Source organism: Pinus tabuliformis, chromosome 3_1 (assembly GCF_031772625.1).
Source record: "Pinus tabuliformis cultivar Carrire ecotype Pingquan chromosome 3_1, CPIR1, whole genome shotgun sequence".
Classification (NCBI taxonomy): Eukaryota; Viridiplantae; Streptophyta; class Pinopsida; order Pinales; family Pinaceae; genus Pinus; species Pinus tabuliformis.
In genome coordinates, this window is record NC_142301.1 from 935,646,225 (window position 1) to 935,669,161 (window position 22,937).

The 22,937-nt window shown below is 38.1% G+C and overlaps 2 protein-coding genes across 4 annotated transcripts; one reads left to right on the plus strand and one right to left on the minus strand.

The window, feature by feature from the left end:
* Nucleotides 1–1,612: 1,612 nt before the first annotated feature.
* Nucleotides 1,613–16,112, minus strand: LOC149190844 (uncharacterized). Of its 3 annotated transcripts, none has more exons than XM_089412291.1 (5): nucleotides 15,271–16,112; nucleotides 3,925–3,986; nucleotides 3,015–3,796; nucleotides 2,314–2,588; nucleotides 1,613–2,208 (listed from the first exon to the last, which is right to left on the minus strand). In XM_089412291.1, the coding sequence occupies exons 3-5, from the start codon at nucleotides 3,753–3,755 to the stop codon at nucleotides 1,914–1,916; spliced, it is 1,311 nt and encodes a 436-aa protein (XP_089268417.1). In that variant the 5' UTR covers nucleotides 3,756–3,796; nucleotides 3,925–3,986; nucleotides 15,271–16,112; the 3' UTR covers nucleotides 1,613–1,913. The 3 variants fall into 3 exon arrangements, with proteins under 3 accessions (XP_089268417.1, XP_089268416.1, XP_089268415.1); XM_089412290.1 differs by having other exon boundaries at nucleotides 3,925–4,016; XM_089412289.1 differs by lacking the exon at nucleotides 3,925–3,986.
* Nucleotides 8,695–10,443, plus strand: LOC149190845 (uncharacterized). The gene has a single exon (XM_089410603.1). It carries the CDS (start codon nucleotides 8,695–8,697, stop codon nucleotides 10,441–10,443), a length of 1,749 nt encoding a protein of 582 aa, XP_089266729.1.
* Nucleotides 16,113–22,937: the final 6,825 nt, after the last annotated feature.

Here is a 22,937-nt window from a genome sequence, read left to right on the forward strand (position 1 = left end):
GGCCAAATTGCAAACCTAAGGAAGAGGGATGAGATTCTGACTTGGAACTAAATTTATGATGGTTGACCAAATTTGACTTGGAGAACTTTGACATAATTGAGAAATACTTTTGGAGGGCTGATTTGGTGATGGTTGGAGAAAGTCTTGGTCTTTGGGTTTTTGGAGGTCTCAATTTGATCTGATTCTATAAGAAGATGGTTGTTCAGATTTTCTCCAATTGTGGGGTTTTGCCTTGGCTGAAAAGCCTATATCTTGTGTTATTTGTGCCTTTGTGATCTTCATGTTTTGCTAATTGCTTGAAAAAGTAAAACTATATAATAAAAATCACCTTTACTTTTTTTTCAATCAATTGGGAGTGATAGTATGAGAGGCAATAGACATACAGACACATCCACAACAGTTATGTTAGCTGCAGTAATTCCACAATCCATAAACAGAAAAAGACATCCAATAGGCAACAATTTTCTTATTTTATAGAAAGGCTATGTCATGCAAAAAAATATGATAAAATGAAAATAACTCTGTTTCAGAAGTCATAAACCGAAGTTTGTTTTATAAATTCTAGCCAAAGATTTACATGGATACTTGCAAATTAATATGCTAAATCTCCTCGGCGGAGGAATAACCAGTGTAATCAGTAATCAGTCTAATTTAAAAAAATATATATATTCAGTAATGGAATATAAATATACTTTCATCTCCCAGTAATCTCAGTGCTCTCTTACTAACATCAATCATCACCTATCAATCATTTCAGCTGTCTCTTCCAAGTTTCGTACATGGACATGGTAATGAACGGAGAAGGGTAAGGAGAAGAATGTGACCAACATGTAATCCAAAACACCAAATTCCATAGCCCATAGACAAATATAGCAACTTCAGGAAAAATAAATTGCACATTAATCTCACTTCACTTGGTACATGCATATATATATTTAAATATATATGAAGCTTTCAGACTTTCCTAGATTATTGTGTAATCATTGACGGATGAGATTACCAACAAAGAACTAATAAACCTATCCCACATAGACCGCATGAATTAGAATGTCATTTTTTTATTTTGATAGCCCCAGAAGGGCAGTAGAGTAAGATGCTTGCATCCTTACGCCATTCCTTGGTTCTTATTAAAATGTTGCATATACTGGTGAGTCATTTTCTTAGAGAATGGGACCCCTGGTTAGAGCTGATATCTCCTATCTTATTCTCTATGCGCCTTTCGTGACAGAGTAACTAACCACAACGAGAACTTCACCTCTTTCATTGTCATCAAGATACTTTCTATGCCAAAAAAAGATGAAACAAAAAGATAAATACATTATAGTTGTGAAACAATAATCCAATTACTACGTGACATGGAGGATCTCGAAACAAGACTTATAAACAGCATTACATGAATTAGGAAATCACATATCTGTTGACAGCAAGATAGTCCATTGACGTTCTATACATAGCTAAGATCTAAAATAAGAATCATTCTTTGACGTTTCAGACCACATCAAGCAAAAGAGATCCATCCTCAAAATAACAAAATAACCTAAACAGCCTTCGATCAGAACATCCCATCAGAAGGACAAAGAACCACCCAAATGCTTTTCATGCAGCTTCAGCATATGGAATGTGTTTTTCTGTTTGTTATAGTTGTGAAACAATAATCCAATGACCACATAACACACATGTTCCCGAAACAAGACTTACAAACAGCATTATGTGAATTAAGAAATCACGGATCTGTTGACAGCAACATAGTCCATTGACGTTCTATACATAGCTAAGATCTAAAATAAAGCATCTTTCATTGACATTTCAGACCACATCGAGCAAAAGAGATTCATCTTCAAAATAATAAAATAACCTAAACAGCCTGTGATCAGAACATCCATCGGAAGGACAAAGATCCACCCAAATGCTTTTCATACAGCTTCAGCATATGTAATGTGTTTATTCTGGAGAGCATGCCCAAAGAGACTGGCACATTTGAAACCTTGAGATGGAAATTCGGCATCTGACGACCCTCTCACTAAAAAATCACTATGCCCTTTCCCACAGGAATGCTTGGCAGGCATATTGAGCAGAACATCATCCTCTTCCATCTTCATATTGAACATAGGAGCCTCCCAACCAATAGTTTTATCAAGCACTAACATAGAGTTCCTTGAAGCCCAAACATCTACCAACATTCTATTCTCATATGATGAAGACCACAATCTGCAAAGACCACTCTCAAGAAATTAGGCGCACAGCATGGTGGAAAAAGTGATTACAACAAGCACAGATAAAGCACACATCCAGCAAATGGTTAAACAAATAAACCTTGAACGACCACTATCGCTATTGTAGCTTCGCTTGGAATGATGTTTCTTGTCATTTTTATTGCTTCCACTTGTATGACTTGATTTCCCTTTGTGCCTGTGCTTGCGATCCTTCTTTTTTGATTGGTGCCACCGATGATTTTTAACAGTATGAGAAACAGAACTGATCTGAGGTTCTTGAACATCAGGTGCCCATTTCACAGAGAGTTTGGGTCTGGGGCCCAAACCATTTTGTTCCTGGCCCCCTCGCATTGCTGATTTTATTTTGAAAGAAGACTGAAGAGTAGAACACACAGAAATGCAGTAATTTAGCCAACAATAGAAAGAATACCCAAAGATGATTAAACAATAGTAAGCTACTTGCATAAATCTACTTAACAATAAAATCAGGTTCAAACCTCTACCCACTTGAATGATCTAGAGATATGATGCATCTACACTAGTTTATTTTTTTCTTAAAATTAGATGTCAAACACCAGTATTCTTTTCAGTCTAGTTACCATTACACTCGTGACATGACACATCCTCCTCCTCCACCCTGGGCTGTAAGAGCTCACTTCTCTCGGTGCAATTAAATCATATAAAAAATATATAGCAAACACTTTTCTTGGCATCTAAAAGTCTGTAAAGCAAATTGAATCTTGAAAATTATCTACCAATGGATTTAAAACCACTGCCACAAGATAAGTACAATGGTCTTACAGGAAGAGAGATTGTCCGACTGTAAACTGTACTCTTTGATTGAAGATGTTCCTCACCATCCGCAATCACATTCTCAGTCTTCTCAGATTTTTTGTTTGATTTGCCAGTGGATGATGGAGATAGCTGCACAGAACAGGGAAAGCTTGCACTCTTTGACAAAGACTGGTGCACCACCAACTCTACTGAATCCATGGATGGTTTCTTCTGTTCCATGCTTGATTGTTCATCACAGGCAGCAGAAATTAATTTGGGATTTTGAGGGGATTCTTCATGCACTTTTTTTGCCTCATCTTTGCATGAACCTTGGAGAACCATATGGCTCTGATTGCCATTGCAGTCTTGCTTTTCTACACCAGCAATATGCAAACCTGCTTCAAAAGCATGCGGCAAGTCTTCTACTGGAAAATTCTCTAAATATACCATGTCAGTGCTAACCCCCATATCATCTGCTTTCAAACCTTCAATGGGATTGCTTGTGACAGTTTGTGCATTACCGTACATATCTTTCATGCTGGAATTTTCATTGTTATTTTTTCTTTCATCTGCAATAGCGGGATTGCTTGTGGCACTTTCTACATTAACATAAATATCTTTCATGTTTGCATTTGCATTGTTATTTCCTGTTTCATCTACAATAAGAAGATCCTTTGGAAATTGAACTTGCAATTCAGAATGCTCCTCGGTGTTCAAATTACCACCTTTATGAGACATATGACTACGCTGATTCTTAGAAAGATCCATCGAATAACTCACTTGAAAATTGTGTCTATGACTTGTCAAAACTGTCATCAATAACCAAATATAGCCAGTTAAAAACTGATCCCTAAATAAAAGCTAATTTAAGTTGATTTACCAAGAAAAGGATAGCCACATTCAGAAACAAAAGGAGACTAGCTAAAGCCAAGCTTACCAGCATAAAAATTAAGAGGTACTCAAGGATAGTGCCTCTAAAACATAGAAACTGCTTGCAAACTTCAAAGTTCAGTGCACATAATTCATTAGCTGATAAACCAAAAAACATTTACATTGGGAAAGGAGAGCAAACAGTCATTTCAGCAAAGATAATGATTTCGATTGAACAGAATAATCAACAAAACCTTCCATACTGTAACTATAGATACATCAGGAAGTACAGTATCAAGTGTCCCGGATAAAACTTCAGAATTATAGCATCAACATTAAGCATAAACACCAAGATGGGTTTTGATTGGTAAGTAACAAAAAATTGCAGTTCAAAATAATCACCTTAAATGAGGACTAGGTATATATAAGTCTCACACTGAACATACAAAAATTTGTTCTCAAACAATTAAGAGTACTTCAGCAGTAATTGTCCAAATAATTCTAAAACCCTCTATGGTCTATGAAGTTAAAACATTTAAGCTCGACCCTAAACTACCTAAAAACATTACTAGCAGTGTTCTCAGAGCCAGCCAAGTCAATGCGCACTCCCCAAGTTTGAGTAGGTCAAATAGATGCAAGTCTGATAAGTCATATGAGACGTGAGTCAGACTTTGCCATCTGTCCATACTACTCACAGGAAAATAAAAACCCTCGTTTGCCCCTTTTCTGCAGTGTCTTCACAGAAGACAACCAACAAAGTCTGATTTCACAGGAGACATGGCAACTCGATAGGGTACAATTGAAAAACACATTTTGAAACCAAAATCAAGTGCAACCACCTTCAATAGCAGGCACCACATGGTGAGTATCAAGGAAACACTATTTTCATCACAGTTTCTGTTACATTTTTCTCCACAATGCCAAGGTAAAGAGACTTCACCTGAATTACGGTCAAAGCGTAGGAAAGTAAATGCAATTTGCAGTAAGGAAATAAATATAGGAATAATATAGATAAGATACGATCATTTTCTAACATCCGACCAGTGACCATTAAGTTGGTCAATGGGACTCAAAAATACAGCCAATGTGGGCAAATTCTATCATTATAATAAAAAAAAGGAAGAGCTACATAATTCAACAATAGAAAAGAAAATTGTAGTACAGATACAAATACTACATCAAAGAGATCAAAACCACCATGACCACAAACAAAGAGTCAATGGGATCAAAAGTACAGCCAATGTGAATAAACAGTGGGAGTGCAAAAGCAACACTACTTTCATCACAGTTTGCATTACATTTTTCTCCACAATGCCAAGGTAAAGAGACTTCACCTGAATTACTGCCAAAGCCTAGGAAAGTAAATGCAATTTGCAGTAAGGAAATAAATGTAGGAATAATAAAGATAAGATAGGATAATTTTATAACGTCCAACCAGTGACCGCTATGTTGGTCAACGGGACTCAAAATTACAGCTAAAGTGAGCAAATTCTATCACTACTCTAATAAAAATGACGAAAGAGCTACCTAATTCAACATTAGAAATGAAAATGTAGTACAGATACAAATACTACATCAAAGAGATCAAAACCACCATGATCACAAAGAGCCAATGGGATCAAAAGTACAGCCAATGTGAATACACAGTGGGAGTGCAAAAGCAACCCCTATCACTCCCCTCATTGAAAACAAATTAAGAGCTAACTAAACCAAAAATAGAAAAGCAAAAATGTAGTGCCAGCTTCACAACAATATTGTTGATTATCATCAACAATATCCATGATGATAATCAGGCTTCAAGTTTCAAAGTCTTTATCACAATCAGAATTCAATCAAGCATTTGGAATTCCAGCATAGCAACTGGCCTTCAACAGGCAATCAACAATCAGTTCAGTTATTCATTGGGAATGTCCAAACATGACAGCCGTTCACTTAAGATATTGGCATTTTTTCAAGCATATCTTCATCAAAATTCAGTTCAGCAGTTTCAGATTGAAGATGATACAAATTATTGGTATAATTATTCAGACTCACTGAGGTGTTACCATAATCCACTAATGAGTTATCAGTGAGATTTAGACCTAGAATGGTCAAATTCATGTACTAAAATTCATATCTTGAGATCAATATAATGTGTTCAATATGGCATAAAGCCTTTTCCACTAGTTTTATTGTTGCGTCTCACTTGTGCTCAATTTTTAACACTATTCTGATGGACAAAATCTGTCCAAATGAAAAGGTGAAGACAGCTGTGTTTTATGTATTAAGCAAATTTTCCTTGAAAATTCAACTCAATAGAAAATTCATTGAAAATTTCAAATTATCAAACTACAGAGTCATTGTTTTCCATCTAAGTTGCATGCCGCACAGGTACCGCTCCCAACCCTTGGAGATCACGTACCCCAATCTCTGAGATTCCTGGGAGCTTGGGAGCTGGTACGAAACACTCCAAAAACAGGCAGAGCTTATTCAGGTACGTCAGAGCTTTTCAGGAGCATGGAAATGAGGGAATTCAGAGTTTCTGGTACGAGTGCCAATGGGGAATGCTGATCTGGAACGTGTGGGATTATGTTTCTATGATATAGACTAACTTATGTAGCATTATGTTTCACTATTTTCAAATTATATATCAACAGAAATTAGCTATCAAAATAACTGGCCTCTTCTTCAAAGAACAGCACTTTTTTCTCTCTAACTGAAGCATGAGCTCTCAGTTGTTTCTATGATATAAACTAACTTCAGAATTTCAATTTCCCCATCAGCGCAAGTAGCTTTCAATTCTGAATCAGCGTGGTATTGATCTCTGATTTCTTGATACTTGTGAAATTATGTTTGTTTAGAACGTGAATGCATTGAGGGAAGCGCAAATATTTTGTTTGTCAGTGAAGCGTATATGTCCATGTGTAATGGAGTATACTGTATAATGGAGTTGCCTGTTGTGATGCATATATTTGGTATATCACTGACTACACTTGCAAAGCGTATATTCAAAACTATAGAGTATTCACATGCCATGAAAATACATTAAGATGTATACTTTCATTTATAAGGTGTGCCTTCACTATCTAGCTTGGAATTGTCCATAAGTTCCACTTTGTACTCGTACCTTTGAAATCACAAATATTTTGTTTGTCAGTGAAGCGTATATGTCCATGTGTAATGGAGTATACTGTATAATGGAGTTGCCTGTTGTGATGCATATATTTGGTATATCACTGACTACACTTGCAAAGCGTATATTCAAAACTATAGAGTATTCACATGCCATGAAAATACATTAAGATGTATACTTTCATTTATAAGGTGTGCCTTCACTATCTAGCTTGGAATTGTCCATAAGTTCCACTTTGTACTCGTACCTTTGAAATCACATAATTGTCGGCCGTTCTTTGCCTTTTGTCGCCATTTGGTCTTTTGAATATAGCCTTGAACGCCTTTTTGTTACTTTGTATTTAGAAATATACATGTCATAATCATTTGGCTTCACAATATCACATTCAACTTTTTTCCAGCATTGCTTATAAGATTTTTTATTTGAATACAGATCTCTGAGTTTTTTTTAAGTGGGAAACCATATATGTTTATGATATATTTTTGATGGAGTGACAGCTTTATGAAAAGAGTAGTAATAATTTGACTGCCAGGTGTAGATACTTAACGTTTACTTGAACATGTGGCTTTTTTTAATGAGGAAACCCTTGCTCTCCATCATCACTCCCAATCAAACTGTAAGTGCAAATAGTTTTACAACTCCCACTCAAACTGTACATGCAAATAGTTGTACAAGATGCATATATCTAACTGTGGATTTAAAGAGAATACAATTTTATAAGGTTGCTCTCTGGATGAGAATGAAGCCTCTCAGAACAACATAGTGAAATGCCAGATATCTTTTAATTTACTTAGTATTTACTATTTACTATTTAGGGAAATTTTTAATTTTAATTTAGGAGCCAGACATGTATATGATGGAATGAAACTTCTATGTGCCAATTGATGTTTGCTTTTGATTAGATTTCCTTATATATCACCTCTAACATCTTGACTGCTTCCATTGAGTTGTTTTAAAAAATTTAATAACTTACTGAGTTTTGAGAAGTGGCTGTAAAAAAAATTCTTCCATCAGTTGACTACTTTTGCGATATTTTTTAATATTTATAATTTATCTTGAAACGTTTAAGACTTCTACTTTAAAAGTGCCCTGCTATAATTTGCATTTTCAAAAGCATTAATGGATGATTTAAGAGTTTCTGTCATTTTATTCAATTTGTGAAAGTAAAATTAGGATGTTGTTATTGATTATTGACAATTGTTTTTTTTTTAAGTTTATTTCCATTTTAATGGATTAACATGAATCACAATTGATTATTGACATGTTAATTTCAATAATTTCAAAAAATCATTGCAAATTAAATATTAGTATTATGAATCTCTGTCATATATGTACATTTTAAAATCTAGTTCTCTATTCTACTTCTAATTGTTTTTGTATTTTAATGTAAATTTTCAGTATTGATACCATGGATAGAGGGTTTGGCAATGAATGTGGTGACAACAACAGCAAGATGAGACCCCCATTACCTCCACAAGTTCAAGAACAAAATGCAGAGACAACAATAGGTACCCACAAACAATCAAACAACATTTCCAAGAAGCCCTTAATGAAGTTCATGAAAAAAAAACACAGAACAAGAGAAAAAATAGTGGGGGTTGTGAGGAATGGAAATGCACTTTGTGTGATCATGTCTTTAAGGGTAGCTATACAAGAGTATGGCATCATCTTTTGGGCATATCTAGGTTAGGAGTGAAGGGTTGCACATGCAGCCTTGAACAAAGAATGGAGATGACTAAGCTTCACATGAAAGCCAATGGAAGCAATGAATGTGATAGTAGCATTGTATCTCCTAATAAGAGAGGTAGACATGAAGATTCATCCCAATGTATGAATGAACAAAGTCACATCCAAATTGAGACTACTCAAGGGGGTTCTAGTTCTAGGAGGACTAATGTAAGTGAATCCATTCAAAAGATGTACAATGTCATGCATAGGGATGAAGCAGATGATGCCATAGAAGATTTTTTTATGGCAAATGGAATTTCATTTAATGCCACTCATTCACCATACTATAAAGAAATGGTGAGAAAAATCATAGTTGCAGGGACAGGATATGCACCCCCAGGTTACAACAAAATGAGGACTTCATTGTTAGATAGAGGGGTGACAAGAATGCATGGACTTATGGAGGACCTCAAACAATCTTGGGTTCAATCAGGTTGTTCAATTGTCATGGATGGTTGGACAGATATTCAACAAAGACCTTTGTTGAATGTTATTGTCACATCACCAACAGGGCCTTATTTTTTAAAAGCAATTGATTGTAGTGGAAAAACTAAGGATGCTACTTTCATGTTTGAAATGTTGAAGGATGCAATTGATGAGGTTGGTCCTTCAAATGTGGTACATGTCATCACAGATGCAACACTTGTTTGTAGAGCAGCGGGATTGATGATCCAAAGTCGATATAGGCATATCTTTTGGACTCCTTGTTGTGTACATGCCCTTAACAATCTCTTAAAAGACATTGGTAAAATACAGTGGATTGCAAAAATCATTTCAGATGCAAGGGAGGCACAAATGTTCATCTGCAACCACCATGCTTCCTTGGCAATTTACAAGATGTATTCAAAGAAGCATTTTTTAAAACCTGCAAAAACAAGATATGCCACATACTTTATTTTGCTTGAGCGCATGGTTGAGGTCTATGCATCTTTACAAGCCATTGTTGTTTCTTCAGAGTGGAATGCATGGAACGAGTCTAAGTCACCTCAAGCGAAGAAGATAAGAGAAATGCTTCTTAATGAGGATTGGTGGGCTGATTGTAGATATGTTGTCTCTTTCACAACTCCAATTATGGAGTTGATCAAGTATGTTGATTCAAATTCTCCTGCTCTTGGAGAAATATATGAATGTATTGATACCATGGTGGGCAAGGTAAAGCACATCATTCACCAAAGAAACCCTTCTTTGGAGTTTTTCCATGAAATCCACAAGTTGATAGAGAAAAGATGGATTAAACTCAATACCTCCCTTCACATGGTTGCATATGCCCTTAATCCAAAGTGGTATATGGAAAGACCAAATAGAATTCTTCCTATTGATGATGAAGAGGTAAAACAAGGGTTTCTTGATGCTATAACTAAGATATATACTGTTGATGAAGCAAGTGTGATACGGGAGCAATTTATTGATTTTGGTACATTAAGCCCTCCTGCATTCACCCAAGATGCAAAGAGGGACATCAAGCATTATGCTCAAAAGAAACCCCTTGGATGGTGGAGAATGTATGGGGGCCAAGTCCTAGAGCTCCGAAAGCTTGCTTCACGTTTGCTATCTCAAGTTGCTAGTTCCTCAACTGCTAAAAGGAATTGGTCCACTTATAGCTTCATACACTCTGTTAAGAGGAATAGACTTACCTCTAAGAGAGCAAAAAAACTTGTTTATGTGCATAGTAGTCTTCGACTTTGTTCAAGGAAGCTACCTGAATATTTAGAAGGACCTGTTGCGCGATGGGGATGTGAACGTTGAAGATGCTGCGCAAATTGAGATGATGATGACAATCCTTTACCAAATGCATGATCGATTTGCACACCTTTAGATGATATTGTTGCATTTGATGATGATGATGCTGATCCAGTACCTAGTGAGGCTCAAGCCTATATGGATCTCCTTGATGTTGAAGATCATACTCTATGATCATCTTAAGCTTTGTATTTTTGTTGCTATATTTTGGCTCTTGGGCATTTTGAATTATGTACTACTTTAGGCTTTTTGCCTTTTTTCTAGTATGAACATCAATATGATTTGGGTGGCTTTTAGTTTTGGTTTTAACTTTTTATGGTTGTCTCTTGAATCATTTAAAAATTCAATTTAGTATGTACATTTAATCTTTACACTTTATTTAAAAAAAAAAAGAATTTAATATATATTAAATTCCAATTTTTAATATATATTAAATTATTGTCGCTCCCAACTTGACATTCCCTGTAAATTTGGGCAAAACTTATAGCCGTACCGAATACTCGTTCCCATGTACCAAAAGTACCCATGTATCGAAAACTCGTGCAACATAGTTTTCCATTAGCAATGCAATCAAATAAAAGTCAATCTCATTGGACCAACTTGTCAAACTTCAAATCAGAAGTTTGCTTTCTCTTGGTGAACCAATTCCATGGTTGTTACAATTTGATGTCTCAAACCAACTGGCACCATCAAAACATATAAGATCCCATTGATTTGGACCATTGAGGAGCACATTCCTCTAACAAGTTTTTCAATGTCACGATCTTGCAATTGTCCTGCAAAATGAATCTGAACCAAACTAGAACTACAAAAGTTGGTTCATTGTGTTGCAAAACAAAGACCACCTAAATTATCACTCAATTTGGCCTACAAACATGTCAAAGGTGCTCAAGGCAAATGCCAACTACAACTGATCATTGCTTAACAAGAGTTGGGGGTTGCTTGTCGAGCTCAATTATCCTTTATCCAGAACAACTCTAAACTATCATCTCCATAATTTGGCACTCGTTGATGATGAACTGTACCACGTAGAGGGTGCTCAAATCATTATTTAGTGCAAATAGAATAAGTTTGGAATTGGCTTCTCAAAATGATGACTAGTTAACACTTAATCCATATCTAAACCACTAAATCTATTGTCACAAATGAAAGAGTCTAGTGTTGAAATTTCACCAACAACCTAGTTTTCTCTTGTAGGAATTTTGACAAACATTTATTAGCCAATACTCTAATTTGTCTCTAATAAAAACTTCACAAATAATGCATTTTAAACTAAACACATTCAATCTGATTTTTATGAGCAGAAATACACATGACTAAATCTGATCTTTAACAGCTGAAATGAACAGTAAACACCACACATTTGACACAGGATTTTGGGCAAAGCCCCTGGAAAAGCTCCAAAGGGAAAACCAGTAGAGAAGAGGAATTTTATTAAAGAGCTCACAGAAAATTTCTGAGTTTACAACAAATACAATTTCCAGCAATTAATGCTCAGTACTTATCTCGAAAACCAAGCCACTTTCACCCTTGATTTTCCTGCTGTATGGTTGCCCTTCTCTCAGCTGTACGGCCCTGGAAAAACACACTGTACTGTATAGCAATACCCTGTTGTATGGTCCCTCAAAAATCCTGCCAACCAGCTCAGTAATAAATGCCCTCTATTTTTGTGCCAAAGACTTGCTGAACAGCCCTAAAAGTCGAGCCAATTGCTGCTGTACACCCCTGCAAATAATGGTTGAAATTTGAAAACTGCCTTGAAGTGCATGCCCAGTCTGACTGCTAAATGCCTTGGGATTCATGCCCTCTCTGGATACTCCTCTACTTTTCTTCACCTCCTCTCTTCCTCCTTTTGACTCAGAATGTGCCTCTTTCTCTCCCTTTTATCTTTTTATTTCTCATTAACGACTAAAATCCCTAACCATAGATCTCAATGGATGAGAATCAGTTTGGCTATCTCAAGATCAACAGTCATGAATTAATTTCACATTGGACCCACTTAAATCACTTAAGTGACCCAAACTTTATAAATATTGTCATTAAATATAAAAAGTACACTTTTCAACTTGAGAAAAATGTGCTCGGTCACTTCTGCATGCTAGGCACTGCCAATTAGAATGATTTCACATTCCAGGCATGTGCATAAAATTGGTGATCTGGTTAATGATAAATCATCTCCTTAGGGTTTCTTCAACAATGCCTGGAATAGACAGGCTGATATAAGCAAACATGATGGCCCTAAAATTTTTGGAGACTTGACTTTTGTAAGTAATTAGATGAGCAGTCAAACTCAAATTCTAGGTATTCTTATGTCAATAGGTGATCTAGTAAGGTGTTATAGCTGAGAGTTCCAAGGCAATAACTTTTTCTCATGTGCGTTGGGAACTCAATCAAGAAGTTGACAAGTTGTTGAAAGAGGCTGAATCATTAGCAATAATCTGTCTCTCTTTAGAAGGGGTCACAGATAGTGTTTTTTCAGTTAGTGATATCCTTATAATTTCTTTCTTCAGTTTTTTGAGTTCTAGGGTTCCTTTTTGATGTACTCAAAAGGTTCAAGTAGCTAGATGATGTAGATCATATTTTGAGAAGATTGATATCAAGCTGCTACACATGGGATGTATGTTGGACTTTCGTCTATTTACTTCTTGAAGTCAATAAACATGAAAAACCTTATTTTCATTCTACTAGAATAAAAATTTTGATTTTTCCCTCTAAAAAAACATGGATAACCTAGTTGAAAATGAAATGGAAATAAAAGTTACTCCCTTCTAATGATCAAGAATTGAGATTAAAATAGGGGTGTTAATGGGACTCAACAACAAGCCCTTGAATAACTAATATTTAAAGGGTGGGGAGGTTGAAAGAGTAATCAAAGGAGAAATATGTTTCAACTAGGAATGGACTCTCTTGAGTTACTCCCACTCTCCTTCGAAGGAACCAAGATGGGATTATCTAACAAGAAAACGCTTTAAACCCAAAGGAAAAGATCACTTGTCTCCATTTATTTCACTTTATTTTGTCATGGTAGTATGTCCCATCTAAAGTTGTCATGCCGTGATGTAAAGGATCCATCAAAAGACATCAAGGATAAAACAATGAGGTGTGAGCCTCTCAACACTTTAAAAGAGCCAAGGTTAGCATGGAATTGTTCAAGCTTCTTTTTTTTAACCTTCCACTAGTTAATAAAAGGTGGGCTCTTTTTTCTGATATTCAACGTCAAATTATTTTCCATTTCATTTTATTAGTAGCATTGCAAATTTGCAACAACAAAGAGTAGAACATCTATTGCACCCATGGTTGTAAGGGCACCATCATTCTCTTGGTGCAAAGACAAAATCATCAAAATCAAGAACAACATATATCCCCGCTTATGGTGAGACAAACCACTTACCATGAAAAAGACTATAGCATGGCTTTTTACTTCTCATTTGAATGTATAAATTCGCATTGAGGAGGGCTTTCACAATACAATGAGTGCTAAGGGGACTAATGAAAATCATGAAAAAATTGGTTAGTTGCCACAAATGCTCATGGATATGTTTCACGGAATTCGCATTGAGGAGGGCTTTCACAATCCAATGAGTGCTAAGGGGACTAATGAAAATCATGAAAAAATTGGTTAGTTGCCACAAATGCTCATGGATATGGTTCACGGAATAATCACTTACCGTATACATATAATCCTAAAACTTGTATGTTGTCTAAATTCCTGTTTACCTTAATATAACTATAATTACACTCACAATACCACAATAAAAGTTAACTGCACCACAGTAAAAGATAACTGTCCATGATACAAATAAAGCCTTCACACAAACGGGAAAAACACTAAATCTACATTCCAACTAAAAGGAAAACTGAAACTGTCAAATAAAGAAATAAAGACAACATAAAACGCTAATAAACATACTCGGCATCACTACACTTGCATGTGAAATCTATAAACTACATTGCTATAAAATTACATAGAGTCTGCAAATGCTGGCTAGCTCAACTGGTTAGAGCAGTGGCCAATACAGAGCTCTGAACAAGTGACCATACCTCAAGGAAGCATACCCCAAGGCTAATAGTCTAATATCAGCACGCATAGCAGGTGTCATACTGTGCAGATGCCCAATGTGAAAAGCAGAGATATACTACACCAAACACCAAACAGAATTAAAGAGAAAGTAGTACCTGCGAGAACACAGGACTCAAAAAGATTCAATTTCGAACGGTATATAAATACCCTCACTGTGCTTTGCGGAGTGCAAAAATGGAGCTGGGACTACAATTAGCCAGTGCAAAGCTTGCATAACTGTAATATGCGATGAATATGAAGACAGAGATAGCAACATCACACTAGCATGCCTCTGCCATTCTATTAAACTGCCCTACATATCGTGCTGTACCGATTCGTATGCCATGAAAATGAAACCAGAAAGCAGCAAATCATACTAGGGTGCCCCCCATACCAGAAAACATAGTCCAATGGGGAAAAAGGTATAAGGGTTTGTGTAAATGCACTTAGTGCATTCTATGCAGCATGAAACTGAGAAAAAAACCGACACCGAAAACCCCGTTTGGAATGCTTAGAAATAAAATATGCCACAAAATTAGTCATGCCCCACACACAACATAGGTATATCACGAATCAGATGGCCAATAAATGCGTATTTCCAACTATCAAAGTTAATAATTCAGGAACTGTCGTGGCAAAAATCTTAATTTCAGTCCAATAGAGGTACGCAGTTTGAGTGGAAAAGGACTTTCATAATTAATACCCTCGAAATATAGATCCTGCGAAATTACTTTCTGAAAATTGACGTTTACATGAAGGGGTAGAGATCTTACCTGATAAAACGCAATAATAAGCTATAGCCAGCCGAATATCTGGATCCCAGTCAGTAATCAAGTGTAACCCGCTCGCTTTTTTACTATCATTAAACAGTAAACCCACCTTTATTGTAAAACAGATTGAGTGCAAACAACGAACACCCAATTACCTCTCGGAATTCAATATCTTCCAATTATCAAACCCTCAGTGCATTCACAAGAATGAGGAACCAGATCAGATCGGACAAAAACCAAATCCCGGAAGGACAGAAGAGTGCTGTAGGTTTTTGATGGGTAGGAAAAACGGTTAATATTTTGATGGAGAAACCGCAACCCTTTCTGGAAATGTTTTGTAAAAACCGAAGGAACGGCCAGATCTTTTCAATAAATTGACTTAAGGGTCAACTAGTAATACGATTATCCTTCCAATGTTTCAGACGATGAGAAGAAACAGCCCCGTGGAAGAACGAACCCTGGCACATCTCGCTGGGGATTCGAACGGATCCCCAGTACACTGAAGGCATTTTGAATCCCCCTGAACAATAACCCTTGCCCCCTTGGAAAAAAGAGGATCGAGACCGTCGACTTACGGTGATTCGATCGAGCGCCCTGAAGCGAAATGGAAACTAATCGGACAAAATCATTTGCGACATGGCAGAATTATGAGGGGCAGCAGTGAAATCAGCCCATAACGAAGCAGTCGAAAACTCCAGCAAAACGAAAATTGTGAACCGGTACAACATATGTACAGGGGAAGCCTAATTTCATCTATCGCACTCGCTTGGCTAAAGGGAATTTATAGGATGGATGGAAGGAAATGAGGCGCCGGAAACGTGTGCTTGCACGAAAACTCAATGTTCATCAACGGCACGGTTTATGCGATAAAAATCAGTGCCTGGTTTTGGAATGTGGGATTAATATTGAAAGTCGGTGAATGAAGATGACATCATGGAGTAATTTTAAACAATTTATCTTTTAATTAGTTTTAATTTTATTATTATCCTCCCTAAGTTTTAATTATAAAATTTAAATTTCATTATTGCGGAATGAAAGTAAATAGGATTTATATTATACTTAGAATGCATTTACAGGCGACTAAATATCGGTGATTATAATAATTTGTGAATTGGAGTGGGGAATATTTCATAGATTTTTTTTTGGAATATGCCTTTTTATGTATTTAGCTATTATAATTATTTATTTAATATTATAATAATTTATCTAATATTTAAGGAAATATTGATGGATTAGAGTGGCATGATTATAATAACTTTTATTTTTATATAGTTTAAATATTTTTTTCTGAGTATTATGTAGATTAGAGTGAGATGATGATAATAATTTATTCAATATTCACTTGCAGGATGAGGGTTAGGGGAAATATTGATAGATTATAGTAGGCGTGGAAATATTGATAGATTAGAGTGGCATGATTATAATAACCTTTATCTTCATAAAGTTTAAATAGTTTTCTTCTAATAGGGGGAATGTTAGGTAGATTAGAGTGGGGATGATTGTAATAATTTATTCAATAATCACTTTTATGACAAAGGTTAGGGGAAATATTGATAAATTAGAGTAGGTGTGGTTATAATAATCTACTCAATATTTACTCTTACCTCTTTCTTCATATAGTCTAAATATTTTTTCCAAATAAGGGGGAATATTAGGTAGATTAGAGTGGGGATGATTTTAATAATTTATCCAATATTCACCTCCATGGTGAGCCTTAGGGGAAATATTGATAGATTAGAGTTATAATAATCTACTCAATATTTACTCTTACCTCTTTCTTCATATAGTCTAAATATTCTTTTCCAAATAAGGGGGAATATTAGGTAGATTAGAGTGGGGATGATTTTAATAATTTATCCAATATTCACCTCCATGGTGAGCCTTAGGGGAAATATTTTTTTTTTTAACAAGGTCGGGTACTTATGTATTATAAAACCAGCATTACAGAGTTCTTAGTACATACGGGAGATGTATCTGAAAGCTGAGGATCAAAAGCGGGTTCGCAGACCCATATTCCTCGTTGCTTCTTTTGATTAAACAGAAAGCAAAACAAAGACGGCTATATTGCCTTACGAAGGAACCACCTATCCAGCTAAATTTACAATGCATTCCTTAAGGGAAATGTTGAGTGACTGAATCATCAGGATTCTTGACACTTGCCTTGGTTGAAGCTTCCGCCTGGTAACTCTGGGCAAGGGAGCGGATGTGCTCCATGGCCGCCTCCAAGTGGCTGCATCTCTCTTTCAATGATTCAATTTCAGTCTTCCTTTTGTCCAATTTTTTGCGCTTTGAGTTCCTGTCTGCATGATAATCATCTTGCAGCTCTTTCAGCTGCTTGGTCAGGCTGTTGATCATGAGCGTGTGGGTCTTGCACATGGTGCAGTCCCTGTTGTTGAAAATGTTGTCCAAAAGGTTGCCGGGTTGAGCCTGATCAGCTGATGGACTCTGCTGTTCTGCCATTCTATCAAACAGAAAATCGAAGCTTGAGGGCTGGGAAGACCCGTGAGGAGCTATGAGCGGGCCTATAGAGGGAGGGGAGGAGATGACACTGAGATGCTGGCTCAAAAGAGAGAGGAGCGACAGGCTCAGAGGCCTGAGAGTGAGCTTCGGGGGTATACCTGAGACACTACTGCAATCCAGGAACAAAAGAGTCAGCGAATATAAACCAACAGAGTATAAAACTGTAGTTACCAAGAGCACGCTGCGAAGCTTTGCTTCCCGATGAGAGATGAGGCCTTCAGCGGGTTGCCTTCTGTTACTGGAGTCGCAATGGGGGTGCGGTGCCTTGCCCAGAACTGTGCGATTACTTGAGACCCGACTGCAATATATAAGACCATGGAGGATCCGCATATGCCTGGGACGATTCTGAAAGGGTCTGTTCTTGGGAGAGAAGAGGTCTGTTGATTTGATTTGGCTGCTGGCAAGGAGCGTGCGGAGGGGATAGACACGATCCCATACCCTGAGAATGGCTGCGCTGGTCATATAATGAATCCCAAAGAGATATAATTCCATGATGATGGTCAGGTCATGAGGGCGATTAGATTTCCGATGGTACCAGGTAGAGCAGAAAGGAGATTTGGGGAAGGGCCAGATACGGAGGAGAATATACCTGTGGTGACTGGGTTTCTTGGGAGAGGCGATGTGGGAGGCCCGCTTAGGGGATGTCTTTCTCATAAACTGTGTCATTCTCCTTAACTTGGCCTGTTTGCCTTCTTGTAGCCTTGTTCGCTTGTTCATCTGCTTCCACGTTGTTTGCTCTGAGGATGTGCTTGAAGGTGGCACTGCCAAGAGACCTGATATTTTCCATTATCCTTCCTTTGATATTGTTTAATGCTGCTTGTTTGAAGTCTTTCCCTGAGGTCACTGCTGCTATGATGATAGCAGAGTCGCCGAGAATTAATAGGTTTCTTAGGCCAAGTTTCCTGGCAATGGAGGTCCCCAGAAGTAGGCTGTATGCCTCTGCCTTATTGTTTGTCATGGTGCCCATACCCCATTCAAAAGTAACTATGTTTCTCCCTTGACAGTCCTTGATAACTCCACCTGCTCCCGCTTGGCCCGGGTTGTTCTTTGATGCCCCATCAAAGTGGAGGGTAGGTCGGTTTTGATTTTGAATCCAGTTTTTAACTTCTTCCTTAGTCCCTCTTAGTTTCCAGTCCGTGTTCCTCCTCCCTGTGTTTTCTTTCTTCTGAGTTCTCCCTTCATATTTGAATTTGCTGATCCACTCTTTAACTCTTGCATCAGTCAGATCCGGGTCTGCCTGGTTAATGCCGTTTGCCTCAATGGTCTCAGTGATGAGTGCCATCGTTTTGGCTAGAACGCTAGAGATACTTGGCTTTTTGCTCTTGAATATACACTTATTTCTGGCAATCCATATCTGCCAGCAGAGATTGGCTAGGATGCTGTTCCATATCCTTTTGACAAGACCCTTACATTTGCCGGATTGAGGGAAGCTATTTCCCCAGTGTTTCTGTAGGAGAGTGATCTGGTTGGGAAGGTCGTTGATGCTTAGGGGGCTAGTGATGAGATTCCAGCAAGCTCTTGCAAAGGAGCAGTCCATGAAGAGGTGGTTAATGCTTTCCTCTGCTTCCTTACACATGCAGCAAATTGATGGGCCTTGAATGCCCTTCTTCCTGAGATTTTCAGCTGTAAGGATTTTACCATGCAGAAGGGTCCAATTAAAAAGCTTTACTTTTGGCAGATACTCAGTTCTCCATATTGCTTTCTGAAGTGGCCAATTGTTAATTGCTGAGGCGTTTTGCAAAACTTTGTAGCCCTCTTTGACCGTGTAATTACCCCCATTAGGGTCCCAAACAAATTTGTCTTCCTCCATTCTGTTTGTGGGGGCAGAGCCTATTAGCGAAGTCTTGAGCTCAACCCAGAGGTTCTTAAGGTCATCAGGGAGGGGGAGAGGTCTCCAACCTGTCCAGCAATTCTGATCCCAAAGGGAGATATCATAAAGAGTTTTGATCTTTGCCTCTGCCATCCACCTTTGCAGTGGCCTGTAGTTAATGAGCGTTACCCTTTCCTCCGTGCCCATTATCCTGTCCTCCCATATGTTGATATCCTTGCCATTACCCGGAGCTCTTGATATGCAAGATTTGAATTGAGGAAGAGTCTTTTTTATCAGCTTCCAAACAGGAGTACACTGTCTTTCAATGATGTTTCCTGAGAGGATGTTGCTTTTGGTCCCATTTAAGTACTTCCTCTTGATGACCTCTGTCCACCAGGTCCCTTTCTCATTGAGAATTCTCCATACCAATTTATAGCCCATAGCCATGTTTGCTAGTCTTGGTATTCTGATTCCGAGCCCTCCTTTTTCTAGGGGAAGAGTGACCTTGTCCCACTTCACCAAGCTGAACTTTTTTGTGTCTTGCTTTCCTCCTTGCCACAGGAAACTTCTGATAATCAGCTCCATGTGCTTGTGGATGCCTGCCGGGGCGAGAGTGGTAGCAAATTGATAGATTGGGAGGGATGATAGAATGGCCTTTATGAGAATGGTTCTACCTGCCAAGTTAAGCCAATACACTCCCCAACTCTGAAGTTTCCCTCTCAATTTCTCGATTAGTTTCACCCAAATCTCAGATTTGATTGTTTCCTTGGCTAAGGGAAGCCCTAAGTACATGAAATGGGACCAATTCCCTTGGGCAGGGATTTCCATGATTATGGAGATTCTCTGAGTTATGTTTCTTGGGACGTTCCAAGTGTATATCATACACTTATTGTTGTTTAGTTTGCCTCCAGAAGCTTGAAGGAAGAGTTCCAGAATTTTTTTGAACCTTCGGGCCATAATGCTGGAGGCTCCCCCTATTAGCAGAGTATCATCTGCGAAAAGGGAGTGATTGATTCCCTTAGATCCTCGGACTATATCCACCCCTGTTATTTCTTTTGATTTGCGCTTGTTCTCCAAATGTAAGCTGAGGGTTTCAGCCATAATGATGTAAAGAAAGGGTGACAACGGGCATCCCTGCCTCAATCCTCTTGAACTCTTGAAGGCAGTGCAGGGCCTTCCGTTGATGAGGGGAGCTGTCCAGATGTGGGAGATGCATTCCATGACCCTGCTAATAAAGAACTCTGAGATGCCAAATTTCATTAGGACTGCCTGAAGGAATGCATGGTTTACCCGGTCAAAGGCGTTCGCCATGTCCAGCTTGATGATCATACCCCTCTCCTTTCTGGATAAACTGCTGTGAATTGCCTCCTGGATGAGAATGACATTGTCCGTTATATGTCGCCTAGGAACAAAACCTCCTTGGTTCTCGGATATGAGGGAGGGAAGGATTTTTTTTAGCCTGTGCGCCAAGATCTTGGTGATGATTTTGTAGGAAACGTTACACAGTGAAATAGGGCGGAATCTGTCAAAAGATTGAGGATTTGGGTCTTTGGGGATAAGAGCTAAATGAGAGGACTTAATGCTGCTCCCCAGTTTGCATTTTGTAAAGAAATTTTTTGCCATTCTAATATAATCTTTCTTAATAACTTCCCAATGGGTTCTGTAAAAGGCCACTGTAAATCCATCAGGGCCTGGAGCCTTATCCATTGGCATGCTGTGGATAGACCTTTCTATCTCCTCCTTCGTGATCTCCTTTTCTAATTCTGCGTTTTGTTCTTCTGTGATTTTATTCTCTATTATATTTAGGAAATCCGGATTTTCCATGTAATGGGGGTCAGCAGATAGAAGATTTTGAAAATGTCGAGTCGCTGCTTCCTTGATCTCCCATTGCTCTGTTAGAACTCTGCCCTCCACTGCTATTTTCCCAATATTGTTCCCTGCTCTCCTCAATTTGATACTGTTATGAAAGAAGGAGGTGTTCTTGTCGCCTGATTTGAGCCAGAGGCACCTCGATTTTTGCCTTTGCTCTTCCTCTTCCGCTCGATTCTGTTTGTACAGCTCCATGTACAAATCATTTTCTTTCCTTAAGTCTTCTTCTGTGTCTTGGCCCTTCTCTTTTTCTTGATTCCACTCCGCTAGTTTCATTTGGAGGTCGATTTTCCTTTTCCCTTCCTCTGTTGCGAAATTTCTCGCCCATTGCTTGATGGCTGTCCTGAGAATTTTGATCTTTGTTTCCCATATGTAGTGCGGGGAGCCCATGATTTCTGTTGCCCATTTCTCCTTTACCAGGTTCCTGAAGTCTTCACTGTTTTCCCATGCTCTATTATACTTAAAGGGTATCGGTCCCATATTTTCCCCTTTAACCAGATGCAGTGCCACTGGTTTATGGTCTGATATATAGCCTTGTATAATTGTGCTTTGGATCCTTGAAAAGTTGGCCACGATTCTTTCTTGAACCAATATACGGTCCAGCCTCTCTTTGATGTTGTTTTTACCAGTTCTCTTGTTTGACCATGTGAAACGCTCGTTCTGAGGAGGGATATCAACAAGACTGTGAGTTTGGATGATTTTTTCTAATGCATCCCTTGAGGGATTTGCAAAAAAATTTCCCCCCATCTTCTCTTCTGCATTTCTTATTAAATTCAGGTCTCCTCCCAGGAAGATATTTCTGTCCTAGGCATTCATTAAATCTGTGGTGATTGACTCCCAACAAGAGGCTTTTTCTCTGTAATGGGGGGGGGGGGGGGGCGTAGACATTATATATTGTGTAATCTTCAGTCTTGGATATGTTTTGCATATCTGTTCTTAGCCACCATTTGTTCTGCCTGCTGTCTTTTAGTTTCCATTTACTTTTGTCCCAAATTGTTCCTATTCCACCTGAGGCACCTACTGCACTCAATCCTATTCCTTCATAACTTCTGCTTCTCTTCACATTGCTTTGAAAATCCTGATTAGTGATTTTGGTCTCCTGAAGTAGTAGAAAGTCTGGGTGTTCCGATTTGAGAAGGTCGCGTACTGCATTAGATTTTAGGGAGGAGCCCATCCCCCTACAATTCCAAGAGACCAGATTCATCATTTACTTTGTTTATTGTGTGTTCCACTTTTCTCCTTCATCTTCTCCCCGCTCCCTTTGGTCTTGTCTAGATATGTATCCATTGGCTGCTGGGTCCCTGTGGCCATTTCCTTTGCGGCGTTCTCATCCCTTATCTCTTTGTTTGACTTCCTTCCTACTTTTCTGGGTGGATCGGTGGATGTGATATTTTCCTTTGTCTTGTTCCTTGTTAGGATTCTTTCAACAGTTGGGGGAGGGGAGGTCGGGGGGGGAGAGGGAGGTGTTGCT

Excerpts from the sequence above, each read along its gene's own strand:
- LOC149190844 (XM_089412289.1), bottom strand. The coding sequence starts at position 3,755 with ATGGATCTTTCTAAGAATCAGCGTAGTCATATGTCTCATAAAGGTGGT. Across the intron at positions 2,589-3,014 it reads GTCGGACAATCTCTCTTCCT|TCTTCTTTCAAAATAAAATC; the intron begins GTAAGACCATTG and ends TCTACTCTTCAG. Across the intron at positions 2,209-2,313 it reads AGCGATAGTGGTCGTTCAAG|ATTGTGGTCTTCATCATATG; the intron begins GTTTATTTGTTT and ends TGGTCTTTGCAG.
- LOC149190845 (XM_089410603.1), top strand. The coding sequence starts at position 8,695 with ATGGAGATGACTAAGCTTCACATGAAAGCCAATGGAAGCAATGAATGT.